The sequence below is a fragment of the Canis lupus genome, chromosome 10 (genome assembly GCF_048164855.1).
Source record: "Canis lupus baileyi chromosome 10, mCanLup2.hap1, whole genome shotgun sequence".
NCBI lineage: Eukaryota > Metazoa > Chordata > Mammalia > Carnivora > Canidae > Canis > Canis lupus.
The window spans coordinates 12,996,566-13,015,109 of NC_132847.1; the positions used below are offsets into that span (position 1 = coordinate 12,996,566).

The following is an 18,544-nucleotide window of genomic DNA, read 5'->3' on the forward strand; positions in this document are numbered from 1 at the left end:
CTTTTGACCACAGATTTAAAAAAAAAAAGAGCAAAATTAATAAAACAGAGTTTACTAGACCTCTTCTAGTTTTAGAGGCAGAAGGCTTGAGAGTTCAATTCTGACTCATTTATGAAGTGACCTGGAGGTTTCCCCATTTTGAATGGATCTGAGAGTGAAGTAAAGAAAGTGCTCCAGCACTAAGTCCAAGCACTCCCTTTAGAATTTTGAGAGATTTCCTAGTGATAAAATACAGAATAGCAATACATCTCCTTTTCTCAAGACAAAATCCTTTACTCCTCTTTATAAAACCCTCAGGGGAAAAAAAAACCCCTCAGATACTCCATTAATAGCAGTTGCACAATCCATAATTCATATTGCAGTGATCAATGGACTTCTATTCACTCTAGCTTTGTCGCATTTCAGGCTTCTAACAGCAAGAAATTTTGAAAGGGCCAGGATCAGTAATAAAGATGAAGAAATGCTAAACCATGACTAACTATGTTTGAATGTAAAAGAGAGAATAGAAAGAGATGAGAAAAGGAGAAAAAATGTCTTCATCACAAATACAAGTATAAAGGGGTAGAAGTACTTTTCAACTTTCCTTTTTCTTATTATTTATGACTGCTCCCATCTATTAACATAAAAATGGAAAATGTTGTTGATATACTTTCCAAGGTAGGTAAATTCTAAAAATATCTTGTATTTAAAATAAAATGCTCTACAGAAAATAATATAAAAACATGATCTATATATTACATATATCGAAACATTATTCATTGGATTACAACCCATTTTCATATAGTCCTTAAATTTCCAATTGGCAAAGCATTTTTACATAGAAAACAAATACTTCATCCAATAAATCTATAAAGCATAAAATAGAGGATATTGTTATTCCTTTTAAGTCTGAAAACAGGTGTGCCTGAGTGGCTCAGTGGTTGAGCTTCTGCCTTTGGCTCAGGGCATGATCCCAGGGTCCTGGGATGGAGTCCCACATAGGGCTCCCCGCAGGGAGCCTGCTTCTCCCTCTGCCTGTATCTCTGCCTCTCTCCCTCTGTGTCTCTCATGAATAAATAAATATTTTTTAGAAGTCTGAAACCAGCAAAGTACAGAGCTTTTCAAATAACTTACAGTAAAGCCGTCTCCTAGTATACCTTATAAATGTGCACTTGGCTAAGCTGATACCCTATGTGAAATAAATTTTCCTATCCCCATTTATCTGGGGGATAGAAGCATAGGACTAGGAATTTAAAAATGAGATGGGTTGCCAGTGGGGGAGGGGGATGGACAAAATGCATGAAGGGGAGTGGGAGCTCCAGGATCCCAATTATGGAATGAATAAGTCACAGGGAGGAAAGGTACATCACAGGGAATATAGTCAATGGTATTGTAAGGGTTGTATGGTGACAGACAGCAGCTACACTTATGATGAGCATAGCACAACTTAGAGACTTATGGAATCACTATGGTGTACACCTAGTGGGTCAACTATACTTCAATAAAAAAAAATAAGTAGGATGATAAGCTGTGCCTGTAAGGACACACACACACCAACACACATTTAAGTATACACAGGCATGTGCCCATATACAAGAAATTATAACATGATATGATATACTCTCAGTATAAACAAAGTCTTCAACAATAACAACAAAGTAGTGATTCATTCCAAATGAACTTATCTAAGACCTTAGAGAGAAAATAACATATTTGATGGGACCTAAAAAGATGAGATGTACTTCGTGAAGAAGTAAAAGAAGGGAGGACAGGACAAAGGAGAAGTAAAGGGAGCACCAGAGAATCTCCAAGGCTTAGAGGGCTGTTCAAGGAAGAGAAGAAGCCATTAAAACTGAGGAAGAAGACAGCCCTGGTGGCTCAGCAATTTAGCGCCGCCTTTAGTCCTGGGCGTGATCCCGGAGACCCCCGATCGAGTTCCACATCAGGTTCCCTGCATGAAGCCTGCTTCTCCCTCTGCCTGTGTGTCTCTCTCTCTGTCTCTGTGAATAAATAAATAAATCTTAAAAAAAAAAAAACTGAGAAAGAAATGGCTTGCGAAGAATGGTGGGCCATGGTCTAGGTTTGTACTTTTGGTATAACGTTGTTTACTATGAACACTGGAAATCAAAATGTCCCTAAATTTAAAAAAAAAAAAAAAATCCTTGTATTTTCAACATCTAGTGAAACACATGACAAACTTTGTAAGGAACAGGAAACATTTTTGACAGATTAGCATGGAATATTCAGTGTGTATTGTGTTTTATGATGTTGTTTTGCATTACATTTCACGTCCTTCATTTGTTTTATAGCTATGGTTTTTTTTACCTTGGGGATAAGCATTTATATGAAAAGCATCATTTCTACTAAAACACTAGTAGCAGCAGTTGGCATTTAATACTAAAGAATCATTTTCAGATCCTCTCTTTAGGGAACTATGTTTTAGGAGTTGCAAAAGTTTAGAGAAAATAAAAGCAAAGATGGATAGAGAAAAGCAAAAATGAGTAGGAAATTTCTTGGTGAATATCCATCGCATTCTGCTAGCAGAGACTAAGTGAAACTAGACCTTAGGCATCCACCTCTATCTACGGTACACTTTAAGAAGCTCATTTGAGACCAAAGAGCTTACTACCAAACTACAAGTTTGATATGCCCATATTATAAAAGAAATTTGACCTCACTATCCCTACATGATAATAGTATAATGCATATAAGCATACTGTGTAAGCTGTATAAGGTTTTCCATATATAATAATTATTATTGCTTACTGAATAATATAAAATAAATGGTCTTGAATAATTAAATAGAAACTATCCAATAAGAACTATTAAAGAATATCCTGAGTGCTTATTCTGTGCCAAGCTCTGTGACAAATCCTCTGCATAATTATTTTATTGAATCCTTTCAGTGACCCAATGGAAATAAGTAGGATCTGGAATTTACAACTGAGGAAACTGACCTAGGAATGTAGTCTGACTTGCACAAGGAAATCTAGGAAAGTGATACGGAGAAAGTAATATGCTGATAACAGAAAGAAGGCCTGAATATAAGCAGCAATAAGATCAGAGACTCAGATATCAACCAAAAGATATCAAATAACCATAAGAAGAGAAATGGCCCAGGATGTAAAATGGGCAGAAGATTTGTACGCTTCACCCAAGATACATGGCTGGCAAAGAAGTATGAGAAAATGTACTCAGCATCATTAACTATGACAGGAATTCAAATTAAAAATACAAAGAAATGCCAGTATACATCTACCAGAATGGCTAAATTTTAAGTTTTAAATTAACAAGAAATAAGTGACAGTACCAGTGGTTGTAAGGATGTAAAGGAATTTGAAGTCTCACATAGTGCTGATGGAAATGTAAAATGGTACAACCATTTGGAAAAACAATTTGAAGTTTCTTAAAAAGTTAGACATATGCTTAACCATATGATCCAGCCATTCCATATAAAGTGTTCACCTAAGAAAAATAAGCATATACAGCCATACAAAGGCTTGGACAGAAATGTTCATAACAGCTTTGTTTCAACAGCCAAAAACTGTAAACAAGCAAAATGTTCATGAGATGGGAAAAGGTTAAACCAATTTTGGTATATCTACACAATGGAAGAACTATGCAACAACAAAAACTATTCATACACACTACAACATGGGTAGATCGCAAAACCACCGTGCTGAGCAAAAGAAACCATGCGAAAAGGGAATTCACACCAATTGTTTATATGAAATTCTAGAAAATGCAAACTAACCTACATAGTGAGGAAAAGCAGATCGATGGATGCCTGGGATAATGTGGGGCAGAAAGTGGCAGGAGGGAGTGATTATAAAATATAAAAGAACATGAGGGAACTTTGAGAGGTGATGAAATGTTTATTATCTGGATTTTAGCAATGATTTCACAGATATATACCTACGTCCAACTCTATCAAGTTGTACATTTTAAGTATCTGCAGTTTATTTTATGTCAATTATACCTCTCGAAAGCTATTGCAAAGGTATATATTTACTTTTGAGCTTCTGTGATTTTTTTTTAATCTGTGAGAATTATTATCAACATTTTAACCATGGTTCTGAGTAGAGAAATTTCCTGAATTTTCTTCTGTTGAGTTAATCCTCATTTTCTCAATACACTATAACAGTTACAACATTCTTTTAAAACCAAATACCATTTTAAATTTATTTTTTCAGACTATTTTATTTATTTATTTTTTATTTAAAAACTTCTTTTGGCAGATGGACTCCTGGGACTGCCCAAGACCAGCCCTGAAATGATGACCGATAAGGCAGAGGAGTTGGCTGTTGGGAGGAAAGCCAAATGAAACATTTTGGAGAATCCACAATTCATCCTCCCTCTAAGAGAAGGCCAAGCCTGGCACTGCTGTCAGTGAAATAGGAAGCACAGGGAGCATCCCACCCTGCAAGCTCAGCTATGTCCTTGAAAGATGATGACTCCAAAGCTATAGCAATGTCTGTGTTGGGAGAAGTGCCAGAAAAAAACTGCCAATACCAATGGAAATCAATGCTGAAATAAAGCATCAGTTAAAAAGGGAAATTTGACAGTGTTGATGAAAATATGAAAGAATTTTCAAATTTCTTGAAGGAGTGAGCAGATCTCCAGAAATGTGGGAAAAAATTTCATACATGCCATAAAGGAAGCAGCAAGATTTAAAAGCCAAGACTTAATAAGGCACCTGGAAAATACACTAGAAAAACTAGAATCTGACCTCTTTCTCAACAAAGATAATCACACCTCAAATAATCTCATTATTGAAGAGATCAATGAGAAAGCAGAACCAGTTTGCTGTCCTAGGATGCAACCTGGTATTGTTGACACTTCCTAGCATGTTAGCTAAGAAAATTTATCTTCTTGAGGCTAAGAAAAAGCATTGGAACTTCAACATTACAAGTCTGTTAGTAAAAGCTGGGCATTTGCCCTTAAAAAAAAAAAAGTCATTTTACTTGACACACAATGTAACATTAGTTTCAGATGTGCAACATAGTGATTCAACTTCTCCACAGCTCTGCTCAGACTCTATGTATCTGCGTTAACAAAAACCAGATAAATAACCTCATGTTTAGAACTAGTTTATATCTTCTTCCTACTTTTCTAGTGTTTTGTTTTGCAGTAAAGATGCATTTTATATTTAAAAATAAAATGACTTTTTTAAAAAAGCACTCTTACTACAGACTCTTGAAAATTTGTACTAACAGTCCTTTCCGTACCTGCACTCGTTAAAATAAATAGAAAGTCCATTTATAAGCATCCATTTTGGCTGGGACCTATTTTGTTTCATCCTATTTCAAGGCTCTGTGCCCCCCCCCCCCCCCCCACGCGCGCGCCTTGAGCTTTGGAAAGAAAGAGTCCACAGAGGGAGGGCCAGCGTCGCCGGGTGCCTCCTCCCTTCCGCCCGTCCCAGCGCCTATTTTTGGGACAGCACTTTTGACTTGGATGAACTAGTAAGTCACAAAGGCCCACGGGCAGAGCCGGGGCACCGCCGGGTTAACGGGGCTGCGCCCGCCCTGCAGGTGCGCCCGCCCGGCAGGTGCGCCCCGGCCGCCCCGCCCCCGCCCGGCAGGTGCGCCCCGGCCGCCCCGCCCCCGCCCCGCCCCCGCCCGGCAGGTGCGCCCCGGCCGCCCCGCCCCCGCCCGGCAGGTGCGCCCCGGCCGCCCCGCCCCCGCCCCCGCCCCGCCCCGCCCCCGCCCCCGCCCGGCAGGTGCGCCCCGGCCGCCCCGCCCCCGCCCGGAACGCGGCGCCTCGGGAGCGCCCCGGGTGTGTGTGACGCGGTCGCCGTCGCCTGGGGCCGCGCTCGCCGGCAGACCCGAAGCTCCGGCGCCGGCCGCACGCTGTGCCGCCCTGGCCCGCTGCCCCCGCCCGCAAGGAGCCGAGCCATGCGGCCCTGTTTCCGGCTCCTCCCCAACATCCGCGCCTCGCTGCTGTCCCTGCGCTGCGCGCGCCCGGGCTTCGCGCTCCCGCCGCTGCGGGCCTCCGGGCGCCCCTGGCGTCCCCGCGCCCCCGCGCCCCTGCGCCCTCTGGCCGCGGCCGCCGCCTCCCGGGACCCAGCCCCGCCCGCCCGCGCCCGCGCCCGCGCCGGCTCCCGGGTGCGCCAGAACTTCCACCCCGACTGCGAGGCCGCCGTCAACCGCCAGATCAACCTGGAGCTGTACGCGGCCTACGCGTACCTGTCTATGGCCTATTACTTCTCCCGAGAGGACGTGGCGCTCAACAACTTCGCCAGGTACTTCCTTCGCCAGGCCCGGGAGGAGGCCCAGCACGCCGAGAAGCTGATGCGCCTGCAGAACCAGCGGGGGGGCCGGATCTGCCTGCGGGACGTCAAGAAACCGGACCGGGACGACTGGGAGAGCGGCCTGAGGGCCATGGAGTGTGCGCTGCTCTTGGAAAAGAATGTGAACCAGTCGTTGCTCGAATTGCACACTCTGGCCTCAGACCAAGGCGACCCCCATTTGTGCGACTTCCTGGAGACGCACTATCTGAATGAGCAGGTGAAGTCTATCAAAGAACTGGGTGATCACGTGCAAAACCTGGTTAAGATGGGGGCCCCGGATTCCGGCCTGGCCGAGTACCTCTTTGACAAGCACAGCCTTGGAAACGAAAACAATCAGAACTAAGCCACAGGCTGCCCTCCTCGCTGCCCAGGGGGGGCCAAGACCCAGAGTCTGCAGACTCCTGCTTCCTTGCCCTTAAAATGAACCTCTATCTTTACACCCACTTATGCTGTACCAATAAAGTGACTTGTAGAGACAATGTACTTAGCCTCGTGTTAACAAGGTCTTTTTGTCCAACATCAAGATCATTTTTCCAGCCTGAAACGTAGCCCAGGATATTATGATATAAAAATGACTGTGGAAGAGCACTGAAAGTAGAGGCAAACTTTCTCCAGTTGCCAAATATTATTCCGATCCATGAACCTTAACTAAAATTCTGTGATTTTTCAGCTGAGAAAGTGCCCCTTATTTTCAAGGCCTCATGCTAAAGTGGGAAAACATGTTAAGATAAATATGCAAATAACTATAACACGTTGGAGAATATATATAGTACTGTAAAAACCACACATGTAAAAATCTAGGGCTACTTATACCCTTTCCCAGTATGTTCCAAGAAAAAAAGTAATGTCTGGCGGTGTTTTTAAAGGATTTTGTGATCAAATAAATTCAAGAAAAGCTGTGCAAAGTATCAATACTGGCCTTGGAAAGTCACAATCTGTATGAACATTTGAAGGGCTCTGGGAAGTCTTGCAATTAAAAACAACACAAAACAAAAAATCTTGGATTTCTTTTGTTTAGCTCACTGTTGCCCAAACATATCCAATCTCAGCTAATTTGTATGTGTGTGAGTGTGTGTTTTAAATGATAATCTAGGTCTGTCTGATTACAGATTGTACACTTCACCACTGGACTATACAGCCTCTCTGATAACATATCAAAAAGGGTGAATACACTGCAGAAAACACTTTTCTGTGCCCTTTAAAAATGGAGAAGAAAGAACATCAGGGTGGGAAAGTCAAGAAGAAATCCAGAAGGAGGGACACCTGGGTGGCTCAGTGGTTGGGCATCTGCCTTTGGCTCAGGGCATGATACCCAGGTCCTGGGATCAAGTCTCACATCAAGCTCCCCGCAGGGAGTCTGCTTCTCCCTCTGCCTATGTCTCTGCCTCTCTCTCTGTGTCATAAATAAATAAATAAATAAATAAATAAATAAATAAATAAATAAATATTTTTTTAAAAAATCAGGAAGGAAGGAGGTATCAGCCAGACAGATGTTTTCTTGGGAGTTGGGGGTGGAGGAGGCAGGAGAAAATAGAAGACTATTTGGTCAGCAGGCCCTGGGCTAAGAGCACTGGATGGGGCTGGGGAGATGGGTTGGAGCCAAGTGTGGAGAGAGGAGGTGCTCAGGCTTAATTTGCTGAGCAATGGCAGTGCTTTGAATGATATGCTAAGAGTTCACCAATTAAGAGTTTAGTTGTAGAGAATACAAACCTGAGAACAACTTGAATGTCTGTGCTCCTTTCAGTCCTCTGAGAAACATGCCAAGATGGGATTAAGTGTATAAGAAATGTCTCAGGGGAAAGAGAAATGCCCTTGAAAATGGGAAAGGAGCTAGGAGAAGCCTGAGAAGCCTTCAGACTCCGTGCAAGTCTGGTCCCGAGGGAAAGAAGAAAGGAAAGTTGTGTGTGGCTCTAGGTAATCTTCCACCAGTGGTCTGGGAGACCCATAAGCCAGAGTCACTCATCAGAGGAATCCCAGGTCTCCCAGAAATGGGGCTGCAAAAGAACATTTCCGGAGCTTTGTTATTGACTGGGAAATGCGGGCTTGCAACAAGCTAGGAGATGAATTGATTTGCAAGCACGGCAGCAGGGGTCCTTGGCAAATTGTGCTCCCTGCAGACCCAGATCTGAGAGGTTCACGCACATGACTGCACAAACTCAACAGAATGGTTTAGATTAAAATACCATACATGGAATGCCCTACAGCTATTAAATATGATTTTGCCAAACACATAATACTGGGAGCAGAAATTCACAATGTGTTTTCTGAAAAGCAAGCATAAGGCTGGGTTTCGTTATATAATTGTATACAGACAAGTATAGAGAAAATAATAGAGATGCATACAAAATGGAAGTACCTATACCAGCAAACGAAGCTGGATAACCTCTTAATGAGATTGTGTTAGATATTTATTTTCTTTAGCTGCTTCTCTTTTTAAAATAAATTTGTCACGGACATCCATTACATCTTATTATCCTAATAAGAATAGTAATGATATAAGGTAAAAAGAAGGTGGTAAGGGTCTGAACTATGGCAAAATCAATGGAAATAGAAACAATGAGATGCTGGTAAGTGTTTACAGGAAGAATGTTTTAAATTTGGCAAATGATTGAATAGGGAGAGTTACAGAAATGGGGTACAAGAAAACTGATAGATCTCAGATCTGTGTTACTGGAGGAGAGGAATAAAAAGAGATCTTGGATAAGAGGAACAGTCAGGTGTGGGGAGTCCATAATGATGTGCTTTTGATTAAATGGATTGGCCCCAATTTATTTCTAACCTTAGGTTGGTTTATTGTGCTGCATGTGATCCTATTACATCTCTTTAGAAAATTTCCTCTTCAGTTCTTCTGGATGAGTGTTTTCCAAACTGCAGACTACAACCCATTCGTGTGTCACCAAATTATTTAGTGAGTCACTACCCACCTTTTGTTAATAAAATAGATCTGAACAGAAGTATAAATAAGTGAAGGAAGGACATTGTCTCCTGAAATTCTTGGTGTGTGTGTGTGTGTGTTCGTGTATTTACCTTTTCATAGTGGTACTTATCCTATGTTGCTGTCAAAAACATACAATAGCCATTGTCCCAGACAAATCTTTTACATTCTCATCTCAGATCTCTTTCTCTTCCCACTCCACACTGTCTGTTGATAATCCTCTTATTTCACTGAGAGTTTAGAAGGAATCCCAGGAGAACCTCATATTTTCTTATCATTGATCATATGCTTGCCTTTGTATTCATGTGCAAAGCATTCTGTTCTGCTACTGTGGTTGAAGCATCTATGCTACTCCCTAAAACTCACCTCCCAACAGTGCCCTGAGTCCCAACCCTCATATTTATTGCAGGACACAAGGCCATCACACCTATAATCTTGTTTTCACTGGTATCATCAATTTTGCCCTCCCTACTGATTGGTTCTCATGAGAAGCAAAGATGACGTTATTCTCTCTCTCTCTATATATATATATATTTTTTTTTTTAAGTCACTTTTGGACTAGCATTCCCTCCAGCAAACACTAAGCAGCCACCCCCTGCTTAGCTCTCTTTTACAACAAAACCTAAAGTCATTACTGCTTCCTGTACCTATTTATTCTGTTTTCTCTTCATCCCCTACAAGTAAGTCTGTGTTCACTGTTTGCCACCACACCAACCATTTTATTTTTCCACCAAGATCATCAGTGACCTCTCCACATTGATAAATCTAGTGCATATTTCTCAGCCTTCCTCTTACTCAACCAGCTAGCAGGACTTGTCATTTCATTCATAATACACTCACTGGCTGTTGTTTGTCTCTCTTTCTAACTGCTCCTCCTCTTCCTGAACTTTACACATTAGAGGGTCCCAGAACTCTGTCCTCACTTCTGAGTCTCTTCTTCCTCTTTATCTATACTTGCTCTTTAAAGATCCCACCAGTCCCGTGACTTCTATTTAAGTACCTATCTGTTGTGTTCCAGTCCAAGTAGGCAACATAGGAAGACCTTGAACTCCCCTCTTCCATCGAACACATCAAATTTCATTCTTCCTGAAGAACTAAACAGCTGCTGAACAACCAAGAGAGAGAGAAAATGGAAACGAGACAGAGGTATAGTGACAAAGGCAATCCCCCTTTCAAATACTGAGAATGGTCAGGGGAGTGACAGTACTGAGGGACTGGGAACAGAGTCCTCCATCCTTGCACAGAAAAAAAAAAAATGCTGCAGTTTCAGAGTAACTAGTGTGTAAAAGAGAGAACACTAGAACTCTCCACATGGAGGACTAGCTGTGGGAACACTGTTTAGGAGGTCTGATCATCACAGGGAGCTTGTGACCTCAGCAATCTCAGGGTTTGCAGACCCACACCAGCCTGGGTCATACTGGGAAACAGGAAAAAATCTGCATTTTAAAGAGCCAGGGAGCTGTGGAGATACTCTCTCATCCTCCACCCTAAAAACTCAGACCAGCACAGTGAGCTTGCAACCTCTGTGAGCCAAGGGTCCACAAGCCCAAATATCAGCCCCACTGGCACTAGGGCACAGAAAATAAGCTGAGTTTTGGAGTTTGGGGTGTTTTTTTAATTTTTTTTAAACTATTATTGTTTTTATTTTATTATTTTTCATTTTTAAAGATTTTATTTATTTATTCACAAGAGACACAGAGAAAGAAAGAGTCAGAGACAGAGGTAGAGGGAGAAGCAGGCTCCATGCAGGGAGCTGGATGTGGGACTCAATCCTGGGACCACGGGATCACCCCCTGAGCTGAAGGCAGGAGCTCAACCACTGAGCCACCAAGGTATCCTTTTTAAAATTTTATTCTTAAAATTATTTATTTTTCTTTCAATTTTCCTACTTTTGCTTTTATTTTTATTCTTAGTTTTTTTCTTTTCTTTCTTTATACTTTTTTCTTTTCATTCTTTTTTCTTTTTTTAGTATTTTATTTTTTATTCTATTATTATTACTATTATTATTATTTCTTCATTTTTAAAAAGCCACAGTTTAAAAGAGTGACTAGCATACAGAGCCACAGCTCCAGCCAGCCAGCCAAAGTCACCGAGCTCACAGTCTATATAGATGACACCATATATAAAACTATTCCTTCAAATTTATTTTTTTAATATTTTATTTATTTATTCATGAGAGACACACAGAGAGAGAAAGCGGGGGGCGGGGGGTGGCGCAGAGACACAGGCTGAGGGAGAAGCAGGCTCCATGCAGGGAGCCCGATGTGGGACTCGATCCCTAGACTCCAGGATCATGCCCTGGGCCGAAGGTGGCACTAAACTGCTGAGCCACCCGGGCTGCCCTATTCCTTCAAATTTAAAAGAAATAGCTGTTCCACCTAATTCATAGAAACAAACAGAAAGCCAAACAAAATGGGAAGAGAGAGGAATGTGTTCCAAAATAAAGACTCAGGAAACACCTCAGAAAAAGAATGAAATATGACAGAGATAAGCAATATGCCTGATCTTTTTTTTTTTAAGATTTTATTTATTTATTTATTCATGAAAGAAACAGAGAGAGAGAGAGAGGCAGAGACACAGGCAGAGGGAAGAGCAGGCTCCATGCAGGGAACCTGATGCAGAACTCGGTCATGGGACTCCAGGATCACACCCTGGGCCAAAGGCAGGTGCTAAACCACTGAGCCACCCAGGGATCCCCCAATATGCCTGAGCTTAAAGATACTCACTTCACTGGAGAAAAGAGTGTGTGAACTCAGTGAGATCTTCAATAAAGAGAAAGAAAATACTAAAAAGAATTAATCAGAGTTGAAGAATATAAAAAGTGAAATAAATAATATGGTAGAGGGAATCAATAGTAGATTAGCAGATGCAGAAGAACATAGCGATCTGGAAAACAGAGAGAATAAAAGCACACAGCCTGAACAGCAAAAAAAGAAAAAAAAATTCAAAATGAAGGGATCTCTCAGACAACACTGAGCAAACAAACATTGCATAGTAGGGGTACCAAAAGAAAAAGAAAAAGAAAAAGAAAAGAGAAAAGAAAAAAAAAGCTATAGAAAACTTATTTGAAGAAATAATAACTAAAAACCTCCCTAACCTAGGAAAGGAAATAGATACTCAGGTGCAGAAAGGTTCCAAACAAGATGAACTGAGGAGGTCCACACCACAACACATTATAATTAAAACATCAAAGATTAAAGATAAAGAGAGAATTTTAAACATAGCAAGAGAAGAAAAGGTTTATGTACAAGGGAAACCCCATAAGGCTATCAATTGATTTTTCAGCAGTAACTTTATAGGCCAGAAGGGAATGACACGATATATTTAAAGTGCTGAAAGGGAAAAATACCTACAACCAAAAAGACACTACCGGCAAGATTATCAATCAGAATTGTAACCAAAAAAGTTTCCCAGATAAACGAAAGTTAAAGGAGTTTACAAAAGTTAAAGGAGTTTATCACTCCTGAACTAGCCTCACAGAAAATGTTAAAGAGGCTTTTTTAAGTGGAAAAGAAATGGCCATAATTAGACATAAGAAAATTATGAACACAAAAATGTAATCTATGACAACATACACATAAAATGAGGAGGGGGAAGTAAACAGGGAAAAGAAGAAAAAAAGAAAAGGGAAAAAAGTTGTTTTCTTTTCCTGTTAGTATTTTTTAAGGAATGTGTTTGAATTTAATTGACCACCAAATTAATATAGATGGCTATTTACTCTGGATGTTATATATAAAACTCATGATAATCACAAACCCAAAACTTGTGATAGACACAAAAAATGGAGAAAGAAAGCCAAACATAACACTACAGCCAAACCTAAAGACACATAAAGACTGAAGGTAAAAGGATGGAAAAATACTTACCATGCATGTGAAAGTGCAAAAAAAGCCAGGGTGGACAATACTTATATGAGACAAAATGAACTTTAAAACAAAACCATAACAAGAGACAAAGAAGGGCATTAATACTGATGAAGGGATCAGTCCCACAAGAGGATATAACTATTATAAATATCTATGTACCTAACACTGGAGCATCTATATACATCAAGCAACCATTAACAGACATAAAGAGAGAAATTGATGGTAATATAATCATAGTAAGGGACTTTAACACCCCATTTACATCAATGGGTGGATCATCCAGGCGGAAAAATCAATAAGGAAACAATGTCATTGATTGATACATTCGACCAAATGTACATAACAGATATATACAGAACTTTCCATCTAAAAATGAAACAATATACCTTCCTTTGAAGTGCACATTGAACATTTTCCAGAATATATCACATATTAGGCCATAAATAACCCCCAATATATTTAAGAAGATTGAAATCATACTGCACATATTTTCTGACCACAATGCTATGAAATTAGAAATAAATCACAAGGGCGCCCTGGTGGCTCAGCGGTTTAGCACCAACTTCAGCCCAGGGTGTGATCCTGGAGACCCAGGATCAAGTCCCACATTGGGTTCCCTGCATGGAGCCTGCTTCTCCCTCTGCCTGTGTCTCTGCCTCTCTCTGTGTGTCTCTCATTAATAAATAAATAAAATCTTTTAAAAAATAAAAAAAAAGAAAGAAATCACAAGAAAACACTAGAAAAAAACCACAAACTTGTGGAGACTGAACAACACCATATTAAACAACTAATGGGTCAGTGACACAACCAACAAAGAAATTTAAAAATATATGGAAACAAATAAAAGCAAAATACAACAGTCCAGGATCTTTGGGATATAATGAAAGAAGTTCTAAGAGGGAAATACATAGTAAAACAGGTCTACCCTCAAGAAACAAGGAAAAGTCCATATAAACAATCTAATTGTTCACCTCAAGGAACTAGGAAAAAAAACAAATCCCAAAGTGAGTCGAAGAAAAAAGAAATGAAATAATAAAGATCAGAGCAAGAAATAAATGTCATAGAGATTAAAACAATAGAAAAAAAATCAATGAAACCAAAAGCAGATTTTTTGAAAAGATAAAATTGATAAACAGCCAGGCTCATTAAGAAAAAGGAAGAACCCAAATAAATAAAATCAGAAATGAACTGGAGAATCAACTGCTGACATCACAGAAATAAAAAGGATTACAAGAACATTGTGAAAAATACTATGCCAAAAAATTGGACAATCCAAAAGAAATGGATAAGCTCTCAGAAGTATATAATCTTCCAAAACTGAACTAGGAAGAATTAGAAAATCTAAACAGACTGATTACAAGTAACAAAACTGAATCTGTAATAATAATTTTTTTAAAAACTACCAAAAAAATAAAAGTCCAGGACGAGATGGATTCAAGGGTGAATTGTACCATTTATTTATTTATTTATTTATTTATTTATTTATTTATTTATTTAGATTTTATTTATTTATTCGTGATAGACATAGAGAGAGAGCGAGGCAGAGACACAGGCAGAGGGAGAAGCAGGCTCCATGCTGGGAGCTCCACGCAGGACTCGATCCCAGCACTCCAGGATCACGCCCTGGACCAAAGGCAAGCGCTAAACCACTGAGCCACCCAAAGAAGAATTAAAATCTGTCTCCTCAAACTATTCCAAAAATTAGACAAGGAAGGAAAGCTTTCAAATGCATTCTATGATATTTTACCAAACTTTACCAATACCAACAACAAAGACACCACAACACATACACACAAATAAACCAATCACAGGCCAGTATCCCTGATGAACATAGATGCAAAACTCCCCAATAAAATATTAGTAAATCACATACAACAATATATTAAAAATATCATTCACCACCATTGGGTGGGATTTATTCCCAGAATACAAGGATGGTTCAATATTTGCAAATCAATCAACATCATACACCACATTAACAAAACAAATGATAAAAATCAGATGATTATCTCAACAGATGAGGAAAAAACATTTAACAAAATTCAACATCATTTGTGATACAAACTCTCAACAAAGTGTGGTTAAAAGGAAAATACCTCAACATAATAAATATCTCATATGAACCCACAGCTAACAGCACACAAAATGGTGAAAAACTGAGAGCTTTCCCTCTAAGATCAGGAACAAGACAAGGATTTCCATTTTTCTAGAAGTCCTAGCCACAGTAATCAGATAAGAAGAAGAAGTAAGAGACATCAATATTGGTAAAGAAGAAATTAAACTGTCACTGTTTGCAGATTACATGACACCATACAGAGAAAATCCTAAAGATGCCACCAAAAAACTACTAGAAATAATGAATTCAGTAAAGTGGCAGGTACACAATTAATACCCAGAAATCAGTAGCATTTCTATACACTAATAATAAAGCAGCAGAAAGAGAAACTTAAAAACAACACCATTTACAACTGGACCAAAAAAGAAAAAACAAAACCTAGGAATAAAGTTAACCAAAGAAATAAAAGACCTATACTCCAAAAACTATAAAACACTGATGAAAGAAATTGAAGATGACACAAACAAACGGAAAGATATTATATTTTCACAGACTGAGAAAACCAATATGGCTAAAATGTCCATACTGTCCAAAGCAATCTACAGATTGAATGTAATCCCTATCAAAATACCAACTGCATTTTTCACAAAACTGGAACAAATAATTTGTATGGAACCACAGAAGATCCCAAATAGCCAAAGCAATCCTGAGAAAGAACAAAGCTGGAGGTATCACAATCCCAGATTTCAAGATATACAACAAAGCTATAGTGATCAAAACCATCTGATATTGGCACTGGCACAAAAATAGACGCATAGATCAATATAACAGAATAGAGACTCTAGAAATAAGCCCACATATATATGGTCAATTAATCTATGACAATGGAGGCAATAACATACAATGGGTAAGATAGTCTCTGTAATAAATGGTGCTTAGAAAACCAGATAGTTACACATAAAAGAATGAAATTGGACACCTTCTTACATTATACACAAAATAAACTCAAAATAGAATAAAGACCTAAATGTGAAACCTGAAATCATAAAACTCCTAAAAGAGAGCACAGGCAGTAATGTCTGTGACATTGACCATAGCAACATTTTTCTGGATATTTTTCCTAAGGCAAAGGAAACAAAAGTAAAAGCAAACTATTGAAACTACATCAAAATAAAAATCATTTGCACAGAAAAGGAAACCATCAAGAAAATAAAAAGACAATGTACTAAATGGAAGAAAATATTTGTAAATATCTAATAAAGGGTTAACATTCTAACCCAGGGCAGAGGACCTGAATGACATTTTTCCAAAGAAGACATACAGATGGCCAACAGACACATGAAAAGACGCTCGACATCACTAATTATCAGGGAAATGCATATGAAAATCACATTGTGATATCACCTTACAACAATTAGAATGGCTAAAATCAAAATGACAAGAAATAACAAGTGTTGGTGAGGATGTGAAGAGAAAGGAACCCACATGCACTGCTGGTAGGAATGTAAATTGGTATAGCCACTGTAAAAAACAATATGGAGATTCTTGAAAAAATTAAAAATAGAGTTAGTAATAGGTAATAATTCTATTACTGGGTATTTACCCAAAGAAAATGGAAATACTAATTCACAAAGATATAGGCACTCCTATGTTTATTGCATCATTATTTACAATAGCCAAGATATGGAAGCAACCTAAATATCCATCCATAGACATATGGATAAGGAAAATGTGGTATATGTGTGTGTGTGTGTGTGTGTGTGTGTGTGTGTATAAATATATAGCCATAAAAGGTTGTGCCACTCAGGATGAGATTGTGCCTCTCAGACAACTTCGATGGACCTAGAGTGTATTATGCTAATGTAAATAAGTTAGACTGAAAAAGACAAATAAAAACAAATACCATATGATTCTACTCATAAGTAGAATCTAAAAACAAAACAAAACAAATGAATAAACAAATGAAAAGCAGAAATCAGACCTATAAATACTGAGAACAAACTGATGGTTGCGAGAGGGAAGGCTGGTAGAAGAATGGTCCAAACGGGTGAAGGGTTGTGGGAGACATGGGCTTCCAGTTATGGACTAAATAAGTCATGAGAATAAAAGGCACAGCATAAGAAATATAGCCAGTGATACTGTAAAAGCATTGTAATGGGATGGTAGCTTAGCCAGTGGAGAAGACACATAATGTACAAACTTGTCAAATCACTAACTTGCACACACACCTGAAACTAATTTAACACTGTGTGTCGATCATATTCAAAATACATATACTTTGTATATATTTGTATAAACATTTAATTGATATTTCCTTATTTCCCTTCAGATGTTTAACAGATTTCTCATATTTAATGTTCAAAACCATACTCCTGATTTCACCACCCTCCATTGCCTGTTAAACCCAAAGTCTTTGCTTCATGATAAACGGAAAGTCCATTCTATCAGTTTCTAAAGCCCCATAATTTCTGACTACTCTCATACTTTAAACCAGTCCTCAGTAAATCTTTTCAAGTCTTCCTTCAAAATCGATCCTTACCACTTCTAAAAATCCTCATCATTGCCATTTGGTACAAGCTTCCATCTTCTTTTTCTGCACTATTATGTTTTACTCTTGACTGGCCTAATTGCTTTCACACTTGGGGATGTAGAATCCTTTCTCCATAAAGCAGCCAATGTGTTTCTTTAAAAGAGGAAGTTAGATCCTCTTACTTCTCAGCTCAAAACCTTTCAATGGTTTCTGCAAGAGTGTGAGAAGTGGTAAGATTATAAGAATTTTACATAGACATAAATATATAAATAATGATATCAAAGAAGTATGTTCTCTCTCTCTCTCTCTCTCCATATCAGGTATCTCCATCCACATATCAGAGAGATAGAGATAAAGCTACAGGGAGAGGGAACATTTTTTCCTTGCTGTACTCCAGTCACATTTGCCTCCCTGCACCTCAATGCCTGATCTCTCTATTCTGGGAACAGTTTGCCCCCAGATGTGAACATGGCTCCCACACTCACTTCCTTCAGAGTTCTGCGCAAGTGACATTTTACAGAGGAACTTTAACTGATGATTTGATCTGAATGACTCACCACATTTCCCATTATTCTCTCCTCTGACGTGATTTGTTTTTCTCCATGGCACTTGTCACCAATTGACACATTGTTTATTTGGTTATGTTTTCTTGTCTTGCTAGGATGCAAGCTCTCTGTGGGGCAGGGATTCTGTTCTGTTCACTACTGTCTCCACAATCTAGAGCAATTCTTATCTCTTGTAGCTTCTCCATAAGTGTGAATGAGTGAGTGAAGACATCCAGAAGCCCCTTGGAAGTGCTGGTCTGCATCATCCACAAAATTACTGGAGGAAAAGTGAATCAGGAAGTTGTCCATATGGAGATGGTGAGTGAAAATGTGAAAAGGCTGAA

At 39.2% G+C, this 18,544-nt stretch overlaps 2 protein-coding genes across 11 annotated transcripts in view; one reads left to right on the top strand and one right to left on the bottom strand.

Moving 5' to 3' along the window:
* The window catches only part of LOC140641224 (palmitoyltransferase ZDHHC2-like), a 464,956-nt gene that overhangs the window by 349,700 nt on the left and 96,712 nt on the right, over positions 1 to 18,544 (bottom strand). The gene's annotated exons all lie outside the window — the stretch shown is intronic.
* Positions 5,859 to 6,751, top strand: LOC140641215 (ferritin heavy chain-like). The gene has a single exon (XM_072840707.1). The coding sequence runs from the start codon at positions 5,874 to 5,876 to the stop codon at positions 6,609 to 6,611; it is 738 nt and encodes a 245-aa protein (XP_072696808.1). The 5' UTR covers positions 5,859 to 5,873; the 3' UTR covers positions 6,612 to 6,751.

Excerpts from the sequence above, each read along its gene's own strand:
- LOC140641215 (XM_072840707.1), top strand. The coding sequence starts at position 5,874 with ATGCGGCCCTGTTTCCGGCTCCTCCCCAACATCCGCGCCTCGCTGCTG.